General features: G+C 36.6%; 1 protein-coding gene across 2 annotated transcripts; it reads left to right on the forward strand.

Annotated features, from left to right (window-relative positions):
- Nucleotides 1-1,282: 1,282 nt before the first annotated feature.
- Nucleotides 1,283-20,918, forward strand: LOC575665 (ubiquitin-conjugating enzyme E2 D1). 2 transcript variants are annotated; one of them, XM_003723486.3, is made up of 6 exons: nucleotides 1,287-1,934; nucleotides 8,508-8,568; nucleotides 10,379-10,410; nucleotides 12,387-12,464; nucleotides 14,064-14,169; nucleotides 17,383-20,918. In XM_003723486.3, exons 1-6 carry the CDS (start codon nucleotides 1,902-1,904, stop codon nucleotides 17,529-17,531), a joined length of 459 nt encoding a protein of 152 aa, XP_003723534.2. In that variant the 5' UTR covers nucleotides 1,287-1,901; the 3' UTR covers nucleotides 17,532-20,918. The 2 variants fall into 2 exon arrangements, with proteins under 2 accessions (XP_030835437.1, XP_003723534.2); XM_030979577.1 differs by lacking the exon at nucleotides 8,508-8,568 and having other exon boundaries at nucleotides 1,283-1,934.
- Nucleotides 20,919-22,218: the final 1,300 nt, after the last annotated feature.

Genomic DNA, 22,218 nt, shown 5'->3' on the forward strand with positions numbered 1-22,218 from the left:
CTTACCCCCCCCCCCCCTCCCCGCCCCGGTTATTCAGCGGCTGGCTGAGTCGTTGCGAAATTTTCGGCCCGATTTGAAAAAATCCTGCGTACGCCACTGAGTGGATGTAATGATAAGGAACATAAAATATAGCGTTTACTTGTCTCACGTGTGATATATTAAAGAAATACAACAAGCATGCATTATTATCAACACTGCCCAATGGCAAAACAGGAGTAATTTGCTTCCTCATTAATTTTTGTGAGTTCGGGCCAAGGTGTGTGCCAAAATAATATGTTTATCACACCTATAATGTGAACAGATACTGATACTGATACTGATACGGGCTAAAGACAATGTGGTATCGGCACATTTAGATCGGGTATTTGTATAGAGGTATTCCAAAATGACATTCTGATAATCAACATTTTGTTCTGTTATCATAATTATGTATATACGCATAATACAACTGATCTTTATGATTTCTTAACGTGACATAGCTTCTTCTCCCCCTGCAATAAAAAAGAAAACAAGGTTATTTAATAAAAGGATCATGCGACAAAATGATCATTGTGATTCAAATTGATGCAAGGATTTTTTTTGTATAAGCATGGACCTATTACGTAATAGGTCCATGGTATAAGCAATGCTTTTCACCAGAATCTTCTTTGTAAAAACGACTTTTACAAATCTCAGCCATGCAATTCTGCCACTGTGTTGTAAGATCACTTTCAGATTAGGAGAAGTGTATTCTTTAATGAGTATTTTAAATTGAATGGAACGTCTCAACTCAGTAAGCATTGCTGAGATTTGTAAAAGTTGTTTTTACAAAGAAGATTCTGGTGAATAGCAATTAAGTTATTCAAGCAAAATATTCGCATCAGAATCACAATAATTATTTGTCGCTTAATCCCTTTTAATGACCTTGTTTTCTTTCTCGTTTGCAAGGGGAGAAGAAGATATGTCACGTTAAAGACATCATAAATATCAGTGTTGTATGCGTATATATTATATACACAGGCCCCGCGGAACATCAAAGTGGGGGGGGGGGGGGCTAAAGTATTTACGATCAGGTAGAGGGTAGCGAGCGTAAATTGGTGTGGGGTGTTCAGGGGGCGGAGCCCCAGGAAGCTCAGGGGTTTTAGGCATTTAATTACGGTCAGAGAAGCACAAATATTTTGATGCCGCATTTGTGTCACTGGCAGGTCGGGGGGGGGGCGTTTTTCTTTGTTTTTTTTAAAGATAAAATTTACGTTACTATCCTAATTGTTACCGGTTTGGGAGGCTAGGGGGGGGGGCCGGGCCGGTAGAATCGGCCCGTGGATCCGCGCCTGTTGTTTAATAAAAGAAAAAAGAAGGAACATTTGATTTAGAAGAGTTAACAATTTCGGTAAATGCCAACAGTCTTGTTTCTTGAAGAAAAGTGCCAAGTGCTTGTAAACAGGTATTTTACTGGATGTTTAATTTCCATGCTGACACCACGTTAATGGTCATCATGGGCAACAAAATTAATGTCATAATAGCCTTGGACAATGTTTATATATGTCTACAACTGTCATGTTTATATCACTATCAATGTTATATGTAGAGAGCAGCCTTTTTGAGGAGTCTAGATTGAACCTCAATAAATTGAAGACATACCTTTCACATCTCTCTCAAAAGTCTGGCATTTCTTTGTAAAGTGTGGCTTGTATGCGCGAATGCTATTATACAACAAAAAACAAGGTTACTTGTTCTCTATAGCCTGAACTAAATATCTTGTGTGCACAGAGCATGACTGATACATTTCTTCGATTATGAGCATTTAGCTCCAAACCTTTGGATATGCTATAGGCCTATTTATTCCTCAAAAGATCCGGAGGTTTTGTTCATTGCATCCAGAAAACATCAGGTTCTCGCTTTTGTGTTCATGATCTTCCGATATGGCGTCAGAACGGTCAAAACGAATAGCAGAGGTAAGTATCAAGAAGCTTCTTCAACATTATTAACTCTCTATTTCACAAGAGCCAGTGAAATAGTGCTAGCCACTATAGATTAAGTCAATATTTTCCTTCCAAAGTATGTATTATCTGTGAAGCACTTAGATCTTTAAGAGGACAACCTGGTAACCTGACAGTCTCTGAACCCTCAGAGCACACGTTAATTTTAGAAAATTTCTCGCCTGCATCATGCGCTGAAGTTTGTCATCGCCATCAAAGTCCTGTGAGTTAGATCCGTTACCTACTTGGTTGATAGGGAAGAATCTTGATCTCTTGGTTCCAGTTATAACAAATATAATTTATTTGTCGTTGGAAGTTGGTACCTTTCCATTCAATTTTAAGAATGCCATAGTTAGACCTCTGATAAAGAAATCCTCATTAGATCCTGAAGATCTGAAGAATTAAAAGGGCCAAATATCATGCTTAGTTTTTGTAATTGCTTGCCGCTACCACACAAACTAAGCACACCTTGTCATTCGAAAGATTTTATAATAATACACAATATTTCAGAGGTTTTTTTTTTTTTTTTGTAGCGTACACCCCTAAATCGGATTTTGTGAATATTAGTTTAAGGAAACCTTAAACCACCATTAATGTGGTGACACATGAAATAGAATTAAATTGTCCATATTTTAATACCAATTTAAACAGAAATGGGTTAATGGATATCGAACATTAAAGAAAAACCCATATTTTTGTGATTTGTTTTGGAAATATCGTATTTTATCAAAAACCGTTACTTTCCATAATTGTGTCATAATCGGAGAGGTGTCTTTTTGGTAACTTTCTAGGAATTTGCCCATGTACAAGGACAATATCCTTTGCACAGGAGAGGCCTATGTCTCTTTTCAGTGAAAAGTTATAGCAACTCAAAGTTATTGGTTTGATTTCCAGAAAGAAAGAAAAAAAAAAAAGAAAAAAAATTTGCCCCCATGTTTACTAACTGTATGCATATATTACGTTTATTATTGTATTGTGGACGTGTTTGGTGTGTTTACATCGAGTTTTAAAGATAAGTTTTAAATAAAATCTCTAATCACCCATGGATATGGTGTCAAAAGATGGATACTTAAAATACCTTCAAGTTGATATCAATTTCATTGAGTTATGTAGTGGGTTAAATATCAATTTTGAGCCAAAAAGGTGCTTAATTTGTTTTAAATATTTTCCCCCTCTAATTTGACCAGTATCTCGGTTTATTAACTGGACAAAAGTGATTGGACATTAATTAGTAGTGGAGAAAGTTCAAATGATTTGGAATGCTGAAGGCAATTCATAAGTCTCCTTCTGTACTATGTGATGTTTCAGGAAATATGGGCATTGGTAGTTGCCTCCTCCCCCCCCCCCCCCCCCCCCACACACACACACTATTCGTTGGCACCCCCTCCATCTGACCGCTTAGTAAAATCTTGTCATGGTAAAGACAAATTTTTAGCGTATTTCAGCATAATCAAAGAAAGATAACTAAACAAATCCTGATTGTGATTTTAATAGCTGGGATTATATAGACAGCCCACGAAACCAGCAATGTAGGTCTCTTGAACCCTCAGGCAAATTGTCAGAATGCCCATTAAACCTGACATACCGGTCTTGTGAATCCTCAAGTAATTTTTTCAGAATACCATGCAGAATGCCCGGCCCCCCACTCAGTGTTATTTAGGGTACGCATATGCTTGTTCCCTCTTTTTGAAAGCACCCCCTATCTGAGGACTGCCAACATTTCCGAACCCCCCTTTCGCGGGCTTTTCGCGGGATTTTCCTGCCTTGGAGACCCCCCTAAATCCTGAAAAATGCTCAATGTACCCCCCTAAATTCGGAATAATTTCTCAGGTGTCCAAATAAATGAGAGAAAAAAAGAAAAAACATCCCCTTTTTAAAGAAATCTCCGGGTGAAAAGTTAATACACCCCTTTTTTTACGATTCTCGGGCCGGACTTTGTCGCACGAAAAGTACCCCTTTACCGGACATTTTGGTAACACGCATGCGGTCATTCCGACCCCGGAGTGGGGGGGGGGGGGGGCCGGGGCAGAATGCCGGAGCGTGTGTAAATTCCTTTTAATACATGCTGATATCAAGTCTGAGCTAAAAATGTATTTTCTTTTCCATTATTGAAGAAAAATCATATAGAAATGAATAATATTACATATCAGATTTGCCCCTGAAGACTGATCTCTAAGGTGTTCCTCCTTTAATTTGTGTTTAGTTGCGTTAATATAGCTGGTACCTTTCTTCTTTCAAATTAAAATAAATTATTTGCTAAGTTGGAAGAAAAATTTCTTATCTTACAACCATTAGAATACAGTTTATTGACACCACGTCTACTCAAAAGTTTGATAAACATTTTATCCTAGCATTTAACGAAAAAAAACTTCAAAACTCAAATGAGCGATTTTTCCTTTTTTTCATATTGAATATTCTTGAATCTGGTCATGAAATTCAATCGTATGAATAACTTTTTCATTTTCTAATGTACACAAATGCATTCTTTAACTTTTGTTTAAAAAAATAATAATTGTGCATCATACATTGTGATTCAATTCTCAAACATTCATCCCACACCCATTTCCATAATAAACATTGTCTTCATGTCTTATGCCTTAATTTATTCAAAAATTCAGAACTAGTTTGCGTTTTAAACACGTCTGGGTAATTTTTAATCTCAAATTTTTACTTTCAAATTGGGATGGCGGGGGGTTGGTGAAACGTTCTTAAACCAATCCAGCATGTGCCAGGATGTACACTTTACCAAATATAGGGACTCAATCATTCCAAGATTTCTCCCACACTTACCCCCACAGTAAATGCATAATGCTGCATTTATCCATAATTTTTCTTCAAAATTAGGAAAAAAATTGCATTATAATCGTGTCTTGGTGATTAAAATCTACTTATGATGAGGGAAAAGACTCTTTCCCCAACCTGCATGTATTTTTGATATATCCAACTGTTTTTTTCAAAAAGGAAAAATATTGTGCATCATTAACTCGTCTGGAGAAAAAAAACCCACATCGTTCCCATAATCATGGAAGACCTGTAAGCAGGGTCTTCTTTCCATTTTCTTCAAAGTTTTATTTGGGTCATTGGCTGATTTAAATGAACAATTGGATTTTCTGAATACAAAAAAAAAAAAAAAAACCCAATGTTCTCAGCATCCCCTTCATTCTCTGAATATCCTTCAAATCGCTCTTAAAGTTATAACATGGTGTGCATCATAGCAAGCCTAAACAATTATACAGAATCTATCCATGTATGTGCCTCCACCCCTTTTTTTTGGCTGGCGTTCTGGATAGCCAAGATAATAGGGACTTTTAGATTTGCACAACGACAACGTGGATTGCTACGATCGACGTCCTTTTAATGCATTGCCTTGAATGGACGTCACACGTATCAGGCCACGCAAATCTAAAAGTCCCTAATGCCTATCTTGTCAGCAAACTACGTTCGCATCAGCCCCTATGCAAAATGTTATCGTGATGCTATAGAAAATACTGAGTATTTAAGGGTGTGTCTGTTTTGCTGACTAGAGACTCTAATCCTTGCCTTGAAATTAATCGCACTGCCACCATTGTGTGCTTCTTTCAAAGAGCACAAAAAGCCCTTAGATTGAACATTCCATCTACTTCAGCAAAACAACCACGCCCTTAAAGGGAGTATATCATGACGAGACTATGTGTCTTTCCTGTGGCCCTACTCGGGGCCAATCGGGTATAATACGACTACGGACGATGCGACCGCAGCATTCACGTCCTTTCAACATACGTGAAACCGAAGCGTGAGGAGAACTTCGGTCTGTTTCGCGAACATAACCCAGTTTAGCGCGCGCTGACCCAGTTAATCAAGTAGGCTAGCTAGTCTGCAGGCACAGACCCTAATTTGACACTTTATCAACAAATCATTGTGCCTTGAGAGAAGTCTAGCCCAGCTACCTACTGGTTTATAGGCGTTTTTTATTCACAACTTGCTAGGCCGTCGTCTCTTTCCAAAATTATTAATTTATTGAATTTTCTCTCTAAAAAAAGTTATAGAGTCTAAAAAGAAAAAAAGAGGAAGGAAAGAGGATGGAAGGAGAAAGAATCCTAAAAATAGTCATTTATGACATGAAATTGTACATATATGTATATATATAAATAATTCATAAAATAGTGTGTGGCAAAAATAGTCAACTGTGACTGATTGCCAAACAAAAACAAATCAAGAAGAAGAAGAAGGTTGTGTCAGGAGCAGCTTCAGTACATGGCCTATGGTAGTCTTATAGTGCAGACTCACTTTTACGACTGACCAGGGTTTGTGCTTGCAGACTATAGGCTAGCTACATTCGTTTACGTGCAGTTGTTTAAAAGAAGACGTAGATGGCGTCAACCAGTAATTCCCATGATACACTTCCTTTAATACTGGACACAACATTCAATGGGATGATGCCGACATTATTGAGTTATCCGTCTGGATAAATAGGATTTATCCTTCACCGAATAGGGACTCTTGCTATACATTGTTACCTTTCTTCGCTAAGTCGCTCAAATGATCTCGAGGCAGCAGACAGCAAGAATTATTGTGTAAACTGATAAAAACAAAGTCCACAGGAGTGGTTTTTAGAAGCTTAAAGGGCCACTCTAATCAAAACGGGCTAAAATGAATGGAAAAAAGACATGTAGTATAATTTTTGAGGGAGATTCCGAACATGACAACGATTTTTCTTAGAAAACATCAATAATTCTGGAATTTAGCTTTAAAAATGACGACTCAGAACGCGCAGAAAAAAGCCCAGTGTCGGTGATGCCGCATTTTACGTCACTGCAGATGCCTCTCCGGTGAAATGAAGGGTGATGTAGGCATTAAAATGTCTTTAAAACGGCTAACTATGATATTTATTAAAGAAAAAAAAAGACATTTATCCGAAAAAATAATATGCACCTGATAATCCCAGTACGTTTTTGGCAATTTCGTCATTCCTAATTATGATATTATGAAATTATCAAATCGGACATGCCCGCAATGACGTTAAATGCGTCATCAAACCACGTTACCGTATTACCCTTTTTTCGAAGGGTGTAGTCCAACAAGCATGAGAACTGTGTAAAATGGATGGCTATTATCTCTTTTTGGTCAATTTAGAGATTTTCTGAAAAATCAGAGGCTGGAATATTAATAAGAAGAGGTGTATTCATGTTTTGAAAGGCTATGTTAGTTGGGTTAGAGTGGCCCTTTAAACTACCTAAAACTCACACTCAATCTCTCCTAAGGACAATTGTAAACAACAGCGGGTTGTCTTGGGAACCACTTCTATCTTTAATAATGGGGTCCAGGGGTCCGCCTTAGGGCCCCTGGATAGCCGTCGTTAGCGATACAAACGCTAATCCACCCCTTGAAACGTAGATCTGTAATTGATACCTATTGTTCAGGGGGGGGGATGATCTATTCATTCATCCCCCCCCCCTGAACAATTGGTATTACGTAAGGATTGACGCCCATGCCTTGAAATGTAAATTGCACTGCCCCCATTGTGTGCTCCTTTCATAGAGCACAACAAGCCCTTAGATTGAACATTCCATCTCATTCAGCAATTATGATTCCAGAACCTTGCAGCTAGTACACACCAATACTTATATGCTAGATGATCAACCTTTTCTGATCGATTCCACAACGTTTCTTTCACAATGGAATCGCATGACCATAACTGGTCTTTACCTTTACTTAAATGCACAAAACCCCTGAGCTTCGGGGGACTCAGACGCCCCGTGACCCCCCGTCAGGGCTTTGCCCATGGATGGTGGACCCACGCCAATTTACGCTCTAACCTGATCGTTAATACTTAAGCCCCCCCCCCCCAAACACTTTGAAAAACGTTCCGCGGGGCCAGCATGTAACATGTAAGAGTGGTGGTAAAGCGGATTCTTTTTCTGCCCCTCCCCCTCCCCTCCCCCCCCCCCCCAAAAAAAAAAAAAAACAGTTTTGCTCATTACGCCACTGGGTGGCCTCAATTGAGAGGCTGCTACTGACAAAGACAGTTTAGACTGTGTATAATTATATTCTTGGACATGCTTTTGCCAACCATGTATTTTAAAAGCTTATCCGTAGTAGATTTTCTTTCCAATTAGGACACGGTGGCTAGACAGCGGGGTATGCATTTAGTTACACTCTAAGCGCTTTTTACACTGCATGGCTTTTTCGGATTTGAAAATTTTACATGATTCTGTAGTCGGCCAAACAAGACAATCCAAACACGGTGAGTTCAAACAGATCTTGGGTTATCAGCGAAAAAGCAGATTAACCAGATCCATAGTCGGGAGTCTTCAATTTCTTGTAAAATATCCATATTTATACCCTTCCAGTGGGACAGATGAAAATGATTGCGCAATCAGAAGGAAATAATTGAACTATAATTATGCCCTCTAAGTTTCATGGAAGAAAACACGCAACTTTTCTTGTGTGAACAAGAGAGAGGGGCTATTTGTTTGATTGTGCCTTCTCTAGTGGAGGGAGCATAAATAAGTATAACATTGATCAAATAGTCTATACAACAAAAGCTCACTTTTTTCCTTCCATTTTTAGGAACTAAAATCTTGGCAAAAACCCCCAAATAACTGCTCTGCTGGTCCAGTTGGTGATGATAGTAAGTAGACCTACTTTTGAAAATCAAGTTAATTCCATTTCCTCACAGCGAAGTGAGCATACCAATACAGAAGAAAGTGGGATTGTCTGTGTTTATACACTGTTGGTCATAATGGTGGAATAATTATTTTTACCCAAATTTATTGAATATGTTGACGATGATTTATTCCTCATAGATCTAGATAATAGTATACATTCTCAGATTTTATTGAATGACAATTGGGGTGTTTTTGGTTTGCGTGACTGCTAAAGCATATGTGTGCTACTATGCTAATCAACTAGGGGACTATACGTCCTTAAGTCATAACTGACAGCAACGGGGACGCCCCCACAAAAACAAAAAAACAAAGAAAATGCAATACATTATCAATAATTCATTGCATTTCCCCCCAGTCCCCGATTGAAAAAAATTCCTCTGTAGGGCCATGCATTATGGTGCAAGGCATGCCCGCGTAGAAGATTTTTTTTATGTTGGGGTCGGGGCAAAATGCAATGAATTATTGAAAATTTATTGCATTTTTTTTTTTTTTTTTTTTTTGTGGGGGCGTCGACGTACCCTAGCGCCCGCTGCGTGCAGTCATGATTCATTGGCTAAGCAATGACCTCGTTACTGTGAGCCCCAACGATCAAAACCGTGTCGATGTGCTATATTAGTGCCCTTTTATGAGGTATTAATCCCCATTTCTGTCAGTTATGACTTAAGGACATAGGTCCCCTAGTTGATTAGCATTGTAGCACACACATGCTTTAGCAGTCACGCAAAGAAAAACACTCCCCAATTGTCATTCAATAAAATCTGAGGATGTATACTAATATCTAGATCTATTAGGAATAAATCATTGTCAAAATCATTCAATAAATTGGGGTAAAAATAATTATTCCACCATTATGACCAACAGTGTACATGTAGATGTACAAAGAGAAGGCCAGCCTCAGATGCTTTATCTACACTCTTAACGCCCGTTCAAATATGAAGCGGCAACCCCCCCCCCCCCCTTTCCCCCAATTGTTTTTGATTTTGTTAGTGTTCAGATATGAATGGCGTGATTTGCCGCGCCTCTCATAAGTATAAGTATAAGTATAATAATTTATTGTCCTTTTCAAGAAATTTGGTTTCCACTGGTTACAGAGTAATACAATCAAATATATACATGAAACATGAGACAGTGATAAACAATTATGATAAACATAATGAATGAGGTAATAAATGAGTAAGCCACGGTATATAGGGTGGTTATAAAGATAATATCAGATTCCATTTTACAAAATATGAAGCTAAATTATTTGATATGATTATTCCATAGTAGGCCTAAATCTTAAAATGATAATAAATCCATAAATTATTATTATTATTATTATTGTTGTTATTATCAATTACTATATTCAGTAGTATAATTATTACCGACTTGGTAATGAGATGTGCATTACGGGTCAATACGCTTGTTAGGCATTATAATCTCAAGTAGAAAAACCACCTAATGATTCATACACTGTTAGCAGATGAAGATATAAAACAAATGTTGTAATACGGTCAGGAAAATCATCAACAAAACACGTGTATTATAAGATTGCCTGATATTCTTGTTGGTCCGATAGTATCCCTTGTTAGAACCTTTCTGTTTCGTGCAATGACCATGGAGCGCTGGATTAATTTTTGTTAAAGGTGCTGGGGAACCATCGTTACAAACTAATGTCAACAGTACTATTTCGCGTTTATTTTGGTTCTGGCAATTTCAAGTAATGTTATTACTTTATGAGCGAAAAGAAAGATATTGTTATTGTGAGTAAATTGTTTTGTTTCTTCTTTGCAGTGACCCATTGGCAAGGAACAATAATGGGTCCAGTAAGTATGCTTATGTTTCACAAAAAACATATTTTTTCATCTTGACTTGCAATTCACTCAAACATTAAAAAATAAACTGCTGCCGTTTCCTGCATCACAATGTATATGCAGAATATTGTGTATGATTCTTGTTAATTTGTATGATGTTTTTAATGTTTTCAATTTTGTAAATTCATTTTTAATTTAGCATTTGGCTACAATGAGTGAATACATACCTTGAATTGTTTTGAATTGTACAAGCCTTAAAGCCCCACTGTCCTACTTGTAGCTACTTGCTCCCTCTATATAGAAAACTTCCCCAATCGGTGCCTGTTGGTCCCCCATGATACTCTATTTCTTATGTTATTTGAGAGCTGAGTTGATGAGATAGGCACCTGTCAGTGACATCGCTGTGTGGTCTAATCCCTCCTAGCCTCACTAGTGTTGATAAGCTTTAAGTTTATAATAGTACTGGGACTGCCTGTAAGAGAATTCAAATTAAAAAATAGTCATCTATTACCTGGATTGGCCCGGACACATTAATCTATGAAGACTATATACCTAATATAATTTAACCTTCAAGAAGTTATGCTAGAAAGAGCTTCACTTCTTAGCCTCGGTGTCCTAGCTTATGTTCTTGTAGTTCTTGTAGAAACAATCAAGTATTACACAGAAGTTAAACAGAATTGTGCAATTAATGATATACATGTACAGTATTAAAGGCTAAGTCCACTCCAAAATATAATTTGCTTTTCATAGATGCAGAAAATAAAGAGAGCAAAAGAATTCGAGTAAAATCGGATAACTAATAAGGAAGTTATGAATGTTGTTAAAAGTATGAAAAACTATGGAACTTAGAAAATTACTACACAAATTGCCAATTTGGTTATCACTTTGTGACGTCATTGCCTTACCATTTATCAATCGCTTTATATATTTGTTATCCCATTGATTTCCCTTTTTATCCCAAAAAATTGATTTCCCATGCCTTTGCCCAGGTTATAATTATGATATGTATCATATTGCATGCATGACATTTCACAAAATCTTTTATGAACTTTGAAGATTTGATACTATTTTCTGAATATTGTACATTTATAATCATTGATTTTTATATAAATAGTTTATCAAAATTCACATTTTTCATGATTTAACTGAACAAAATTACTCTATATTAGTGCATCCACACACAAACATATTAATATCAATATAACTTGGATGCTTAGTGGTGTGAGGAAATAAAAAATTTAGGGGGGACATTGGAAATTTATATCATCAATATAAAGAAAACAATTAGTGGATAATCAGGCAATGACGTCACAGACGTATGAGTGAGTTGCCAATTTGTCTTGTGATTTTCAAGGTTGTTCATGTCATTAAAAAAATCATATCTTTCTTATTAGTTATCCGATTTTGCTCAAACTTTTTTAGATTGGTTTGTCTGATTTTTCTGCTTCTATTGAACGTAAGTTATTTTTGGAGTGGACTTGCCAACTAAAGTTACTCATACTCTTACCAAGTATTGCAACTTTTGTTATTGTTTTAAAAACCCTATCTGATGAAAATAAAACCTTATATCAATGGAAAGCTGAATGAACATAGAATACAAATAAAAGCAAAAAGAAAATATTATCCCCTTTAGTATTGCACAAAAGCAAATTAAAACCTCATTGTTCGCTCCCCTCCAGATTACGGGTCAACAGGGGTCGGATATATGCGTACTCCACTTTCAAATCATTAGATTTCGAGTTATTAGCGAGCTGTTACTCCTCTGACAGACACTGAAATAGCTATACACTCAGGTGTAATTGATATTATTGTTAGCTATGGCTTATAAGCTTTTCGTTGATATATAATTCATCTATTTCATTTTTCACTTCTGATAAGGTCTTTCATGATATATTCCAGTATATTCCAGATGTAAGATTTATTTGCAAAACATATTTGTCTTTAATAATTTTCTCTTCATTTTTTTTTCTCCATGTTTTTCCATACAGGTTGGCAGTCCATATAAGGGTGGCGTGTTTTTCCTTTCAATAAAATTTCCTGAAGATTACCCCATCATGCCTCCCAAGGTAAAAATGAATGCACAACAATTATTTCTTACATTTAACAGATTTTAAATGGGTTTTAAACTGTAAAGGTAAAATATGCTGCATTACAAGATAAGTAAAATTTAATGCATTTATGAGATATTTTTTGAAAGTGAGATGGTAATCTGTTTTATATCAGTTGATGTGAAGTAGGCTACGTCCACAATATGAAACTGTTGTTATGTTTGTCTGAAGGCCAAGTTTGGATATGATTTTAAAAAGAATCAGTAACATGTATTTCTTATTTGATGGTACATGTGGTATCTTCCAGTGAAGTGAAATTTGAAGATGAAGATTATATCAGAATTATTCACACTGACTTTAGAATTCACTAAATGGAAAGTCCATTTTTGTCCCTTACGTTACGAACCACATGTCATGATTTCTTGTGACCATCTTGAAGAATTTTTGAACGCAAATGAATCGAAGGTGAGTCGATTCTTATTAGGAAACCCTTATTTATCTATAACAAACAACTTCTTCTGGGCGTCTTAAAGGATTTTGGATCGAAAATGAATTGATGGTGAGCCGAATAATGTGATTTTACAAAATGGCGCATAGAGGGCGGCATGGTTGAATGATCACACTGCAAAAAGGAGGTTTTCTATTCCTGATGATAGGCAATCAATGCAATCCGTCTTTATCTAATGAACATTGTAACTTCTTTGGCAATCTCAAAGAACTTCAAGTTCGAAAAGGGAAATAATAAATTTGAGTCGATTTTCATGATGAAACTCTTCTTTATCTAATGAACATCGTTACTTCTTTGGGCTGTCTAGGAGAACTTTGAAATGCCATTGAAATGGAAGTGAGTTGATTTTCACCAAAATAAACACCTTTTTAAAATTTGATCTGTGAGATCTCGTTTTGTGAATGTGTACCCGATGTTGCTTTCGTTTGGTTCGGCAGTTCAGCTACACCACTTCTACATCCATACATCAATGGTCTGAATGTAATCTAAAGCTGGTTTATGAGTGCAACTTACTCAGTATTCATGAATACCAACCTTTGTAAGAAAAAGTTTTTTTTTTTTTTTTCATCAAAAAATATGTTGTACTATTATAGAGGCAATAAACATTTTTTTTTTTAAATATACATGTTTAGCGTCCCCTCCCGCTTAATTTTTGGGGGCCGCCTCATTTTTTTTCAAATTTTAAATTTAATTTTTTTTTAAAGAAAAAAAAACATGAAAAACATTGCTAAAATGGATCATTTCTGATTTTTAAAAATAAATAAATAAATGCCGGCGGCCTCTTGAAAAATAGCCCGACCGTCAGGGAAAATGTACCGATCGGCCATTTTGAGCGGCCATTTTGAAGGAAAAAAAAAAGAAGAAAAAAAAGGGCCGCATCCTTCCTATTTTTCAAAAAGGCAGGACGCTAAACATGTTTTTTTTTTTTTTTTGTTGGGGGGGGGGGGCCTTAAAGGCTTTAAGAAGCAGTCGACAATTGATAGTTACATGAATCTTAGTCTAAGCAATTCATGAAATGTCTTTATAGGTATGAACTTAAGAAGGTAAGTACATTATTTACAAGGCAACATACTATCAAATTTTGGGTAAAATCTCTTTCCTACCCATAGGTTGTTTTCACAACAAAAGTCTACCATCCAAATATACACCGCAGTGGCAAGATCTGTCTAGATATCCTCATATCAGAGTGGTCACCAACTGTCACTATTGCACAAGGTATGTATTATGGGTCTCTCCCAGATTAGAATTGCAAGTTTCATTTTGTCCATGAAGTCCTTCAAATACACTTGATATTTGATTGTAGGTGAGGTTCGGAACCGATAAGAATTGATTTGAAATTGATAATCATAATAATGATAATTTTTTTTTTTTTTTTTTGGGGGGGGGGGGGGGAGAGAAAGAAAAAAATCCGCATCACCACCACTCTTACATGTTACGCAGGCCCTGGGACGTTTTCCAAAGTGTGGGGGGCCGGGGGGCTAAAGTATTTGAGATCACGTAAAGCAAAGCAAAGTGCAGCGTAAATTGGCGTGGGGTCCAGGGCAGGTGTCAAGGGGCGGAGCCACATGAAACTCAGGGGTTTTATGCATTTAATTACGGTCAGATGAGCAACCAGGGGCCCGCCTTGGGGCCCTTATTGGGGTCCAGGGGCAGAGCCCCCGGAAGCTGGCGGGAAAATCATGTCATTTTAGCAACATTTTGTAAATCACTGGTATCGAATTAGAAATAAAGCACGTTTGAATTTCATTGGGGGAGAAATGTCCCCAGAGCCCCCCCCCCCCCTATCATGACGTAAGTGCGAGGGAGCAATAGTGAATAAGAGGGATGAAGGTGACGAAAGTTACTACCCCCTCACAGATTTTTGAAGTTTTGCTGTATTAAAAAATTACACTTCTTAGCAAAACTATAGTATAAAAACAAGCAATATACTTTTTTCACACTTCACTTTTTCGATATTTACTTGTAGTACATTTTGAAGGATATTATGCGAGGGAGCGTAGCTACCGAGTGAGAAGATTTTTGCATTTTATTTGTCTAAACGCTGCACTCTTGGGCCCTCCTGGGCCTTAAAGTGTGTTGAGTCAGAATTTGCTATACATTTTTGTTGTTGCACTTTTTCAAATTTTAGGGGGGGGGGCAATCCCCCTATAAAAATTAAGGGGGGACGTGTCCCCCCTCTCTCCCCTCCAGGGACCGCCGCCCCTGCTCCAGACAGATAATCAACAAAGAATTTACTTTCTAAAAATTGATTATCGGCACAGGATTGTAAAATTAAAAATGTGGACTAGTTTGCACTCTCATACTCCGACGATTATTTCCGTTATCGGTCAGGTAGGACCAGTCCCTTTACCTTCCAACCAAGTCTACCGTCTGTCATTGCAATGACGACCTTCGTCATTGCCTTGTTTTCGTTCACATTCTGCCCCATTAATATTCTCCTTTTCCTCCTTTTCCTTTTCCTTATCCTTATCGTCAGGAAATCGCATTCGTTTTGCACGTAATGTTTGTTATTCCTAGTTAGGTGCTTTTCTCATGTCCTTTTCCTTTCACATTTCATAGGCATAGTCTCTAACATCCCTTCAAGGTCACTACATTCTTCGATTTTCGAAATCACTCATGCATAACCGTCCAGGCGCCATTTTGTCCGTTTCTGGTCCATTTTAAGGCCTTTCTTTCTTCCTTCCTATCTCCACTATCCTAGATCCTACACATTTCTAACAAATTCCTCTAGATAGTCTAAGAGATGTTCTTTTATCTGCGACGTATAACCTGCCCTTCAAAATGCCATCTTCATACTCAAAATTCAAATCTGAAACCGACTCCGTCAACTATCTCTCAAATTCTTGAAAAATTGACACCTAAATAATCTAAAACTGCCATAACTTTCTCATATAAATTCCGTTTTGTATTTAAATCTCACAGTATCCTTATCTCATAATTGCACATAGCCATGCCAAATTTCACGCTCCAATGACTTTGCACAACATAAATAGCGCCCTCTAAAGTTCTGGGAATTGGCTTTTCTCTCTGTGGCCGTATCTCCATAATGGCTTGGCAAACCCGTACCCTTTTTTGGATTTAGATACTTGAAGATATGCCCTTTCCAGCCATATACAAATTATATACCCTATCACTGACCAAATTTGAGAAAATTGCCCTCCAAATTCGCCATTTTCAAGAAAATTCCAAATAACTTCAACTTGCTCTAAAATTACGATCCTTTGACCTACGTCAATAAAACTTGGCACACACATGTATTTATATACGTGACAACTGTCCGCAAAGTTTGGTAAAATTTGATTATGTCAGCGCAAAGTTATCTAAAAAAATGATGTATTTACTATGCATTGCGTGATAGCGCGTTAAATGCGTGCAATACATTGCGCGAAGATAACAATGGTGTCAAACTGACCGCAATGAAGTGCCCTTTCGAATGATACCAAGTATAGTATATGTTCACACAGAAAATTGTGAATAAATCGCATTTGAACAAAGGTCACTACACGAATTCCGCCGAGTTTCCGCCCGAATCTAACACGTATCGACTATGACGTCATTTTTTCAGACTACTTTTCGCCCCTTAACGTCCTTTTTTTTCCTTGAAAATGTGCAGTGACATGACGAGTTCCAATACGCAGGGCACCTCTTGGCCGGATTTTTGAAATTGGTCAAGGGGGCCATTTAAGACGCCATTTTGTCCTATAAATCTATATTACATCACGTGTTTCGATAGGATTATCATAGAAAAAAAGAGAGTGGTTTACAATAACAATCATGAAATTTTCTTTCTAATGATACCAAATACGGCCCATAAGAGACAAGAGAGAGAGAAAAAACAATTTAACTCCGGTCATAATACAGATCCTGTACGTTTTCCGCTCAGGCATTACACGCATTGTCTATGGGGCATATCGGGTTCACGCTTTTGACCCCCAGAACGATCTTGATTGCAATGACGAACATGCACCAAATCCCCTTGGTTTTTGCACGCAGTGCTTGCGAGCCCTTTCTACGTTCTTTCCCCTATCCCAATTTTTGTCAAACTTCGTAGGCATAGTCACTACCATCCCATCAAGGTCACTGTTGAGGTCTTTCTTTCGCCCTACCTATCTCCAATATCACAGAAGCTACATACTTCGTACAAATTGCTCTGGATAGGGCGAGAGAAGCTCTTTCGTTTGACACGTAGAAACACGGCGTCATTGCACGCACATCGTTGTGACACGATTGCATTTCTAGTATTGGTATTGTAAATGTGTTTTGTTTTTCATTTATAAATATATCTTTATTTCTTTGACACTTCTGTAGCTGTTACTCTGGTCTATATAATTAATTATGCATTGATCAAGTTTCAGCAATGATATTGCAGAGCTAACGTGCAACTGTATGCAAAAATAGTTGATGACTTTTTTGGTTTTGTCTTTATAGTTTTCGAAGCAATCTGCTTGATGCTAACTGACCCTAACTTGGATGACCCCCTCGTACCAGATATTGCACGAATATACAAAAATGACAAAGATTTTTTCAACGATCAGGCCAAAGAATGGACTCTAAAGTATGCCGCCAATACCAAATAATCTAAATAATCTGGAAGTATAAAAAATGGCTATTCTTACCGTGATTTACGTTACAAAACATATATCATGCACAAATGTAACATTAGAAAAAAAATTGTGTGTAACTTGCAACGTAGAGTGGAGCATAATCAGGTACTGCCATTCTGAACAGATGTGATAAAATTTTGTAACAGAAGAATTTAGAGTTGTGTCTTTTTTGTTTTGTAGAATGTAAATGTAAGGATCTTTGTAACTAGGTAAATTCTGCTCAACTATAAACAAGGTGACTAAAAATTGTTTACTTCTCAAAGAGAAGGTGAAATTGTAATCTTATTAATAAATATAAGCAAATTGAATGATAGGAGGTGAAATAAATATTAACTCATTAATTGTTGTGATATGTATATTTTGAAAACTGTTCCTCATAACTTTAATATTTTTGAATATCTCACTAGGCAGTAATCAATACCCACTTTTAGGTATATGAAACTGGCATATCTAATAACATTTATAAGAAATTCATCTTATATGCGTATATAATTTTGTATCTTAATTAACAATTCCAGTCATATCATGTCAACTTTCAATATATCGCCCTAACCCTTTGCAATGTGACTCACTTTTAGAAACTAAAGTTTCGCTGTCTTTCCCTTCTAATGTTATGTACATATTTGGATAGAGAGTTGACGGGGTGTGGGACAGAAGACTTGAGGGTCATAGTAATTCAGTTCACCTTTTCTTGTCTCAGGCAGCTCCGTCTGCTCTGTTAAAACCTCTTCACCTGTTTTGCATCATGATCAATCTAATGTTTTGTTATTGATTTTATATGTTGAACGACTTTTTTTTCTTTTGAAATGCCGAATAAATAATAATAATGATCTCTGGAAAGTGGCTGAAAACATAACTGAAACAGTGAAACTATAAGTAAGATAGCACATGCAAATGTATTCTAGCGGGGTCGTAAGGACCGCTATTCATAATTTGAGAAAAAGGTCATTATTCCTAAGGGTCATTACTCATAAGGTCCGCTATTCATAGTCGAAGAAGAGGGTCGCTATTCATGATTCAAAATATGGGTCATAATTCGTAGGGGTCCCTATACTTAATACGAGAAGAGGGTCGCTATTCACCTCATCTCGTATTATGGATAGCGACCTTCATTTCGTATTATGAATAGCGGTCCACATGAGTAATGACCCCCAATATAAATTATGAATAGCGCCCCTTCTTCATGTTTATGAATAGCGACCCCGATGTCGTATTATGAATAGCGGTCCTTACGAGTAATGGCACTCAATGTGAATTATGAATAGGATTTATAGAATGCAAATAAGTGTTAAAAATGGGGAGAATGATATTTCAGATTACATGTACGACATGTAAAATGATTCTTGCTTCCAATTGTTTTTTATATGTTTGAACATCACATCTATATGAATAAAGTTATTTGAAAACCTCAGATAATTATTCTTTTGCTGACATTTTTGCTCTGAAGTTTAAAAAAACAAACATTATGACTTTTTTTTTACATTGTGATGTATTTGATTCAAACTATCTACCCGTAATATATTTTTGTTGTATAAGTTTTAATATAATATTATTGATATTATCTTTTTTTTACCGACTCTGTTGGATGTTACTTCATGTATGCGTACAATAAGATATGTCAAATGAAAAGGGAAAACACATATGTTTGTTTAGCTTAAAATTATTACGGGTATACATATACTAAATAATGTACATTGCATGAACTGTGAAATGCATATTGTAATGAAGGATTACCAGAAAGCCATCTATCTTCATGTGATATGAAGGGTTCCACACACACATTTTTCACAGTAGGTCGGGGGAGTGTTTCACACTGATCCTAAGTTGAACCTATCTCTAAGTTGGACTTAACAATTATGGAAAGTCGTTAGCATCTTAAAAAACATTTTATGAAAGTTATTTCAAAAGGCATAAAAAAGTTGATTCAAATCATTCATAGTATCTAGGAGATTTCCTGTTCTTGATGTGGAATTTATGTTAAGTCTAAAATACCTGAATTTTTCCTTTTGAATGTATTTTATGTTAAGGCTACAAATGGCTCTCCATAATTTTTAAGTCCATTAAGAATCTTTGTGAACCCCCCCCCCCCCCCCTGGAATGAAATATTTAGGTTCTATATACGTAGGTCCTCTGTTGAGATTTCAATAATCTGGGGTCCAGAATTAAAATATTTTTACCGAACTCTCGTTGGTGTCGAGCCCTGTGATAGGCAAAATCCTCTTTGGCAATGTTAATACAATAATGAGTCCTTACATTATGTTCACTGCATGTATATGTAAAATTCTTATATTGAAAAGTTAAAAGTCGTTAAATCCCATTGTTAAATTCTGCATGGGTCTTTTAAGACGTTATAGCTATATGGTGTCGGTCCAAAGCGTTCTAGATGACAGGTAACCCGGCCGGAAACACAAACACTACACTGTGAAAAAAATGGGCAACATTTTCAACACTTTGCCCAACGTTGTGCCAATAGTCAACCCAACCATCTATTGGGCAATATTTTCGTATTTTTCCCAACAGCTGGTCAAGATTTTCCCAACAAATGGGCTACCGTAGTCGGACAGTTGAGGGGTCATTATCTTTGCCCAAATTTTGGTCAAAATACGAAAGAACTATGCACGTGTGAAGTAGGGTACTTACGTTTACCAATACCACTGGGCAAAATATTGCCCGATAGATGGTTGGGTTGACTATTGGCACAACGTTGGGCAAAGTGTTGAAATAATATTGCCCAAATTTTTCACAGTGTAGTGACATTTTGTTAAAGAAATAAAATGTAGATAAGTGATTTTTTTTTTCCTTCTCAATATACAGTGTGTTGAAGGACAACAATAATAATTTTACACAGTCCATTTTTTTCTCAACATATAATATGTTCAATTCTGATCACTCAACGCAAAATTTTTGTTGTGAAAATCGCATGGTTATGCAAAGTTTATATTTGGAATAAAATATTAGTTTAAAATGTGATAATGGAAAGACAGAAATTACAGTGTAGTACGAAATGTAAGATTTCAAAGCCAATTGGATCATGCAAGTGCATTTATTGCATCATAATCTAACCACTTAAAAAATAACGCCATAACCATGCTGCTGAGGCAAAATATAATATTTCAAAGCCAATTGGATTATGTATAAGTGCATTTATTGCATCAAAATCTAACCACTTAAAAGATAATGTCATAACCACGCTGATGAGGCTCAAATCATTACTTACTATTCCTAGAAACTTTTGAAGTAAACCAAAAATGTAACAGGTGATGGGGTTAAAATTAATTGAAAATTGTATTACATTATATTTGTATTCATTAAATATTGTATCCCATGACTGTGTGAGAATAAATCTAATACATAAATCAACTTCTATTGTATATTTTAACAGTTTGAGTGTTTAAAGTGGAAGCATTTAAGCGTAATCGCGTGATGTGTGAAAAATGACTGCTTTGTTTTGAAATGGTTCCTTTTTAATACTTAGTTCTTTATTCTATTCTATACAAAAATATTTAAAAGTTATATGTCAGGAATGGACAGAGAGGGGACAAGGGAGAGAGAGAGAGAGAGAGAGAGGGGGAGAGAGAGAGAGGGGTGAAATAGAGAGAGAGAGAGAGATAGATCGAGAGGGAGAGGGGAAGAGAGAAAGAAAGCTTGCAATGTTGATGTTATCATATTTAAAATACCCTTGAGGACTCTACGAAAAAGGCAATATTTTGAAGATAAAATCGAAACAAAAAACTCCCATTTTTTCAAGTACCCCAAACTGCCCCCCTTCTACTTCAGATAAGTGCCTCTTTTTCTTTTTAATATGTTCCCGTTTCACATTATTGTAATCATAGGCGCCGGAAGTGGGGGGGGGCAGGGGGGGGGGGGCAGCTGCCCCCCCCCCCCCCCCAATCAAAAAGTGGGGGGGCAATACCCATTTTTGCCCCCCCAAAACGCCCCCCCCCCCTCCAAAAAAAAAAAAAAAGCAGTAAAGGAGTAAACATGGTTTGTATTTTTAACCCAAAAGAACATAACAATAATAAAAACCTGAATTAAATCACATATACAATTCCATTCAAAGAAAAGGAAAGTTCACAGGAATTAAATTTCCTAAACATTGCGCATGCCACCTATACGGTATCAATGGAGGTCTTTATAATAGCGATACGCGCATATCGTGGACATATTGTGCGATAATGGGAAAGCGTGTCTATTTTTTTGTTATATGGGTGAGAAGACATGAGCCCCTGAACGCTGGCGTACTGATGAGGGGGGGGGGGAGGGGATGTATTTCTTATTCGATACCAGTGATAGCAAATGTTGCTGTTATGACATGATTTTCCGGTATTTTACGTATCTTTACTTATTTTATGAAAGAAATTGGAATAATGATCAGCTGATGAACCATGAGTACATTAATAGATAACACATATCGACAATATTTGGCATCATCATTAAAGGGCATTTATTCCAACTGTAAAAACATTTCTTTTGAGGGTGTACAATTACATATTACAATTAAAATGATTCTTGCCGCCATCATGACAATATACTGAGACAAATCACACGAATAGTTGCAAGAAAACTTGTATTATATTTGTTTTAATCATGTAAGATAGGGCATTCATAAGTACATTGATGATTGTTCACATAAATTTACAATATTTTCTACACATTTACA

Source organism: Strongylocentrotus purpuratus, unplaced genomic scaffold (assembly GCF_000002235.5).
Source record: "Strongylocentrotus purpuratus isolate Spur 01 unplaced genomic scaffold, Spur_5.0 spur5_scaffold_10, whole genome shotgun sequence".
NCBI lineage: Eukaryota > Metazoa > Echinodermata > Echinoidea > Camarodonta > Strongylocentrotidae > Strongylocentrotus > Strongylocentrotus purpuratus.

Bases quoted from the DNA above. Each gene is read 5' to 3' on its own strand.
- LOC575665 (XM_003723486.3), top strand. From the start codon at position 1,902: ATGGCGTCAGAACGGTCAAAACGAATAGCAGAG. The intron at 8,569-10,378 runs GTAAGTAGACCT...TCTTCTTTGCAG, and splicing joins TGGTCCAGTTGGTGATGATA to TGACCCATTGGCAAGGAACA. The intron at 14,170-17,382 runs GTATGTATTATG...TTGTCTTTATAG, and splicing joins AACTGTCACTATTGCACAAG to TTTTCGAAGCAATCTGCTTG.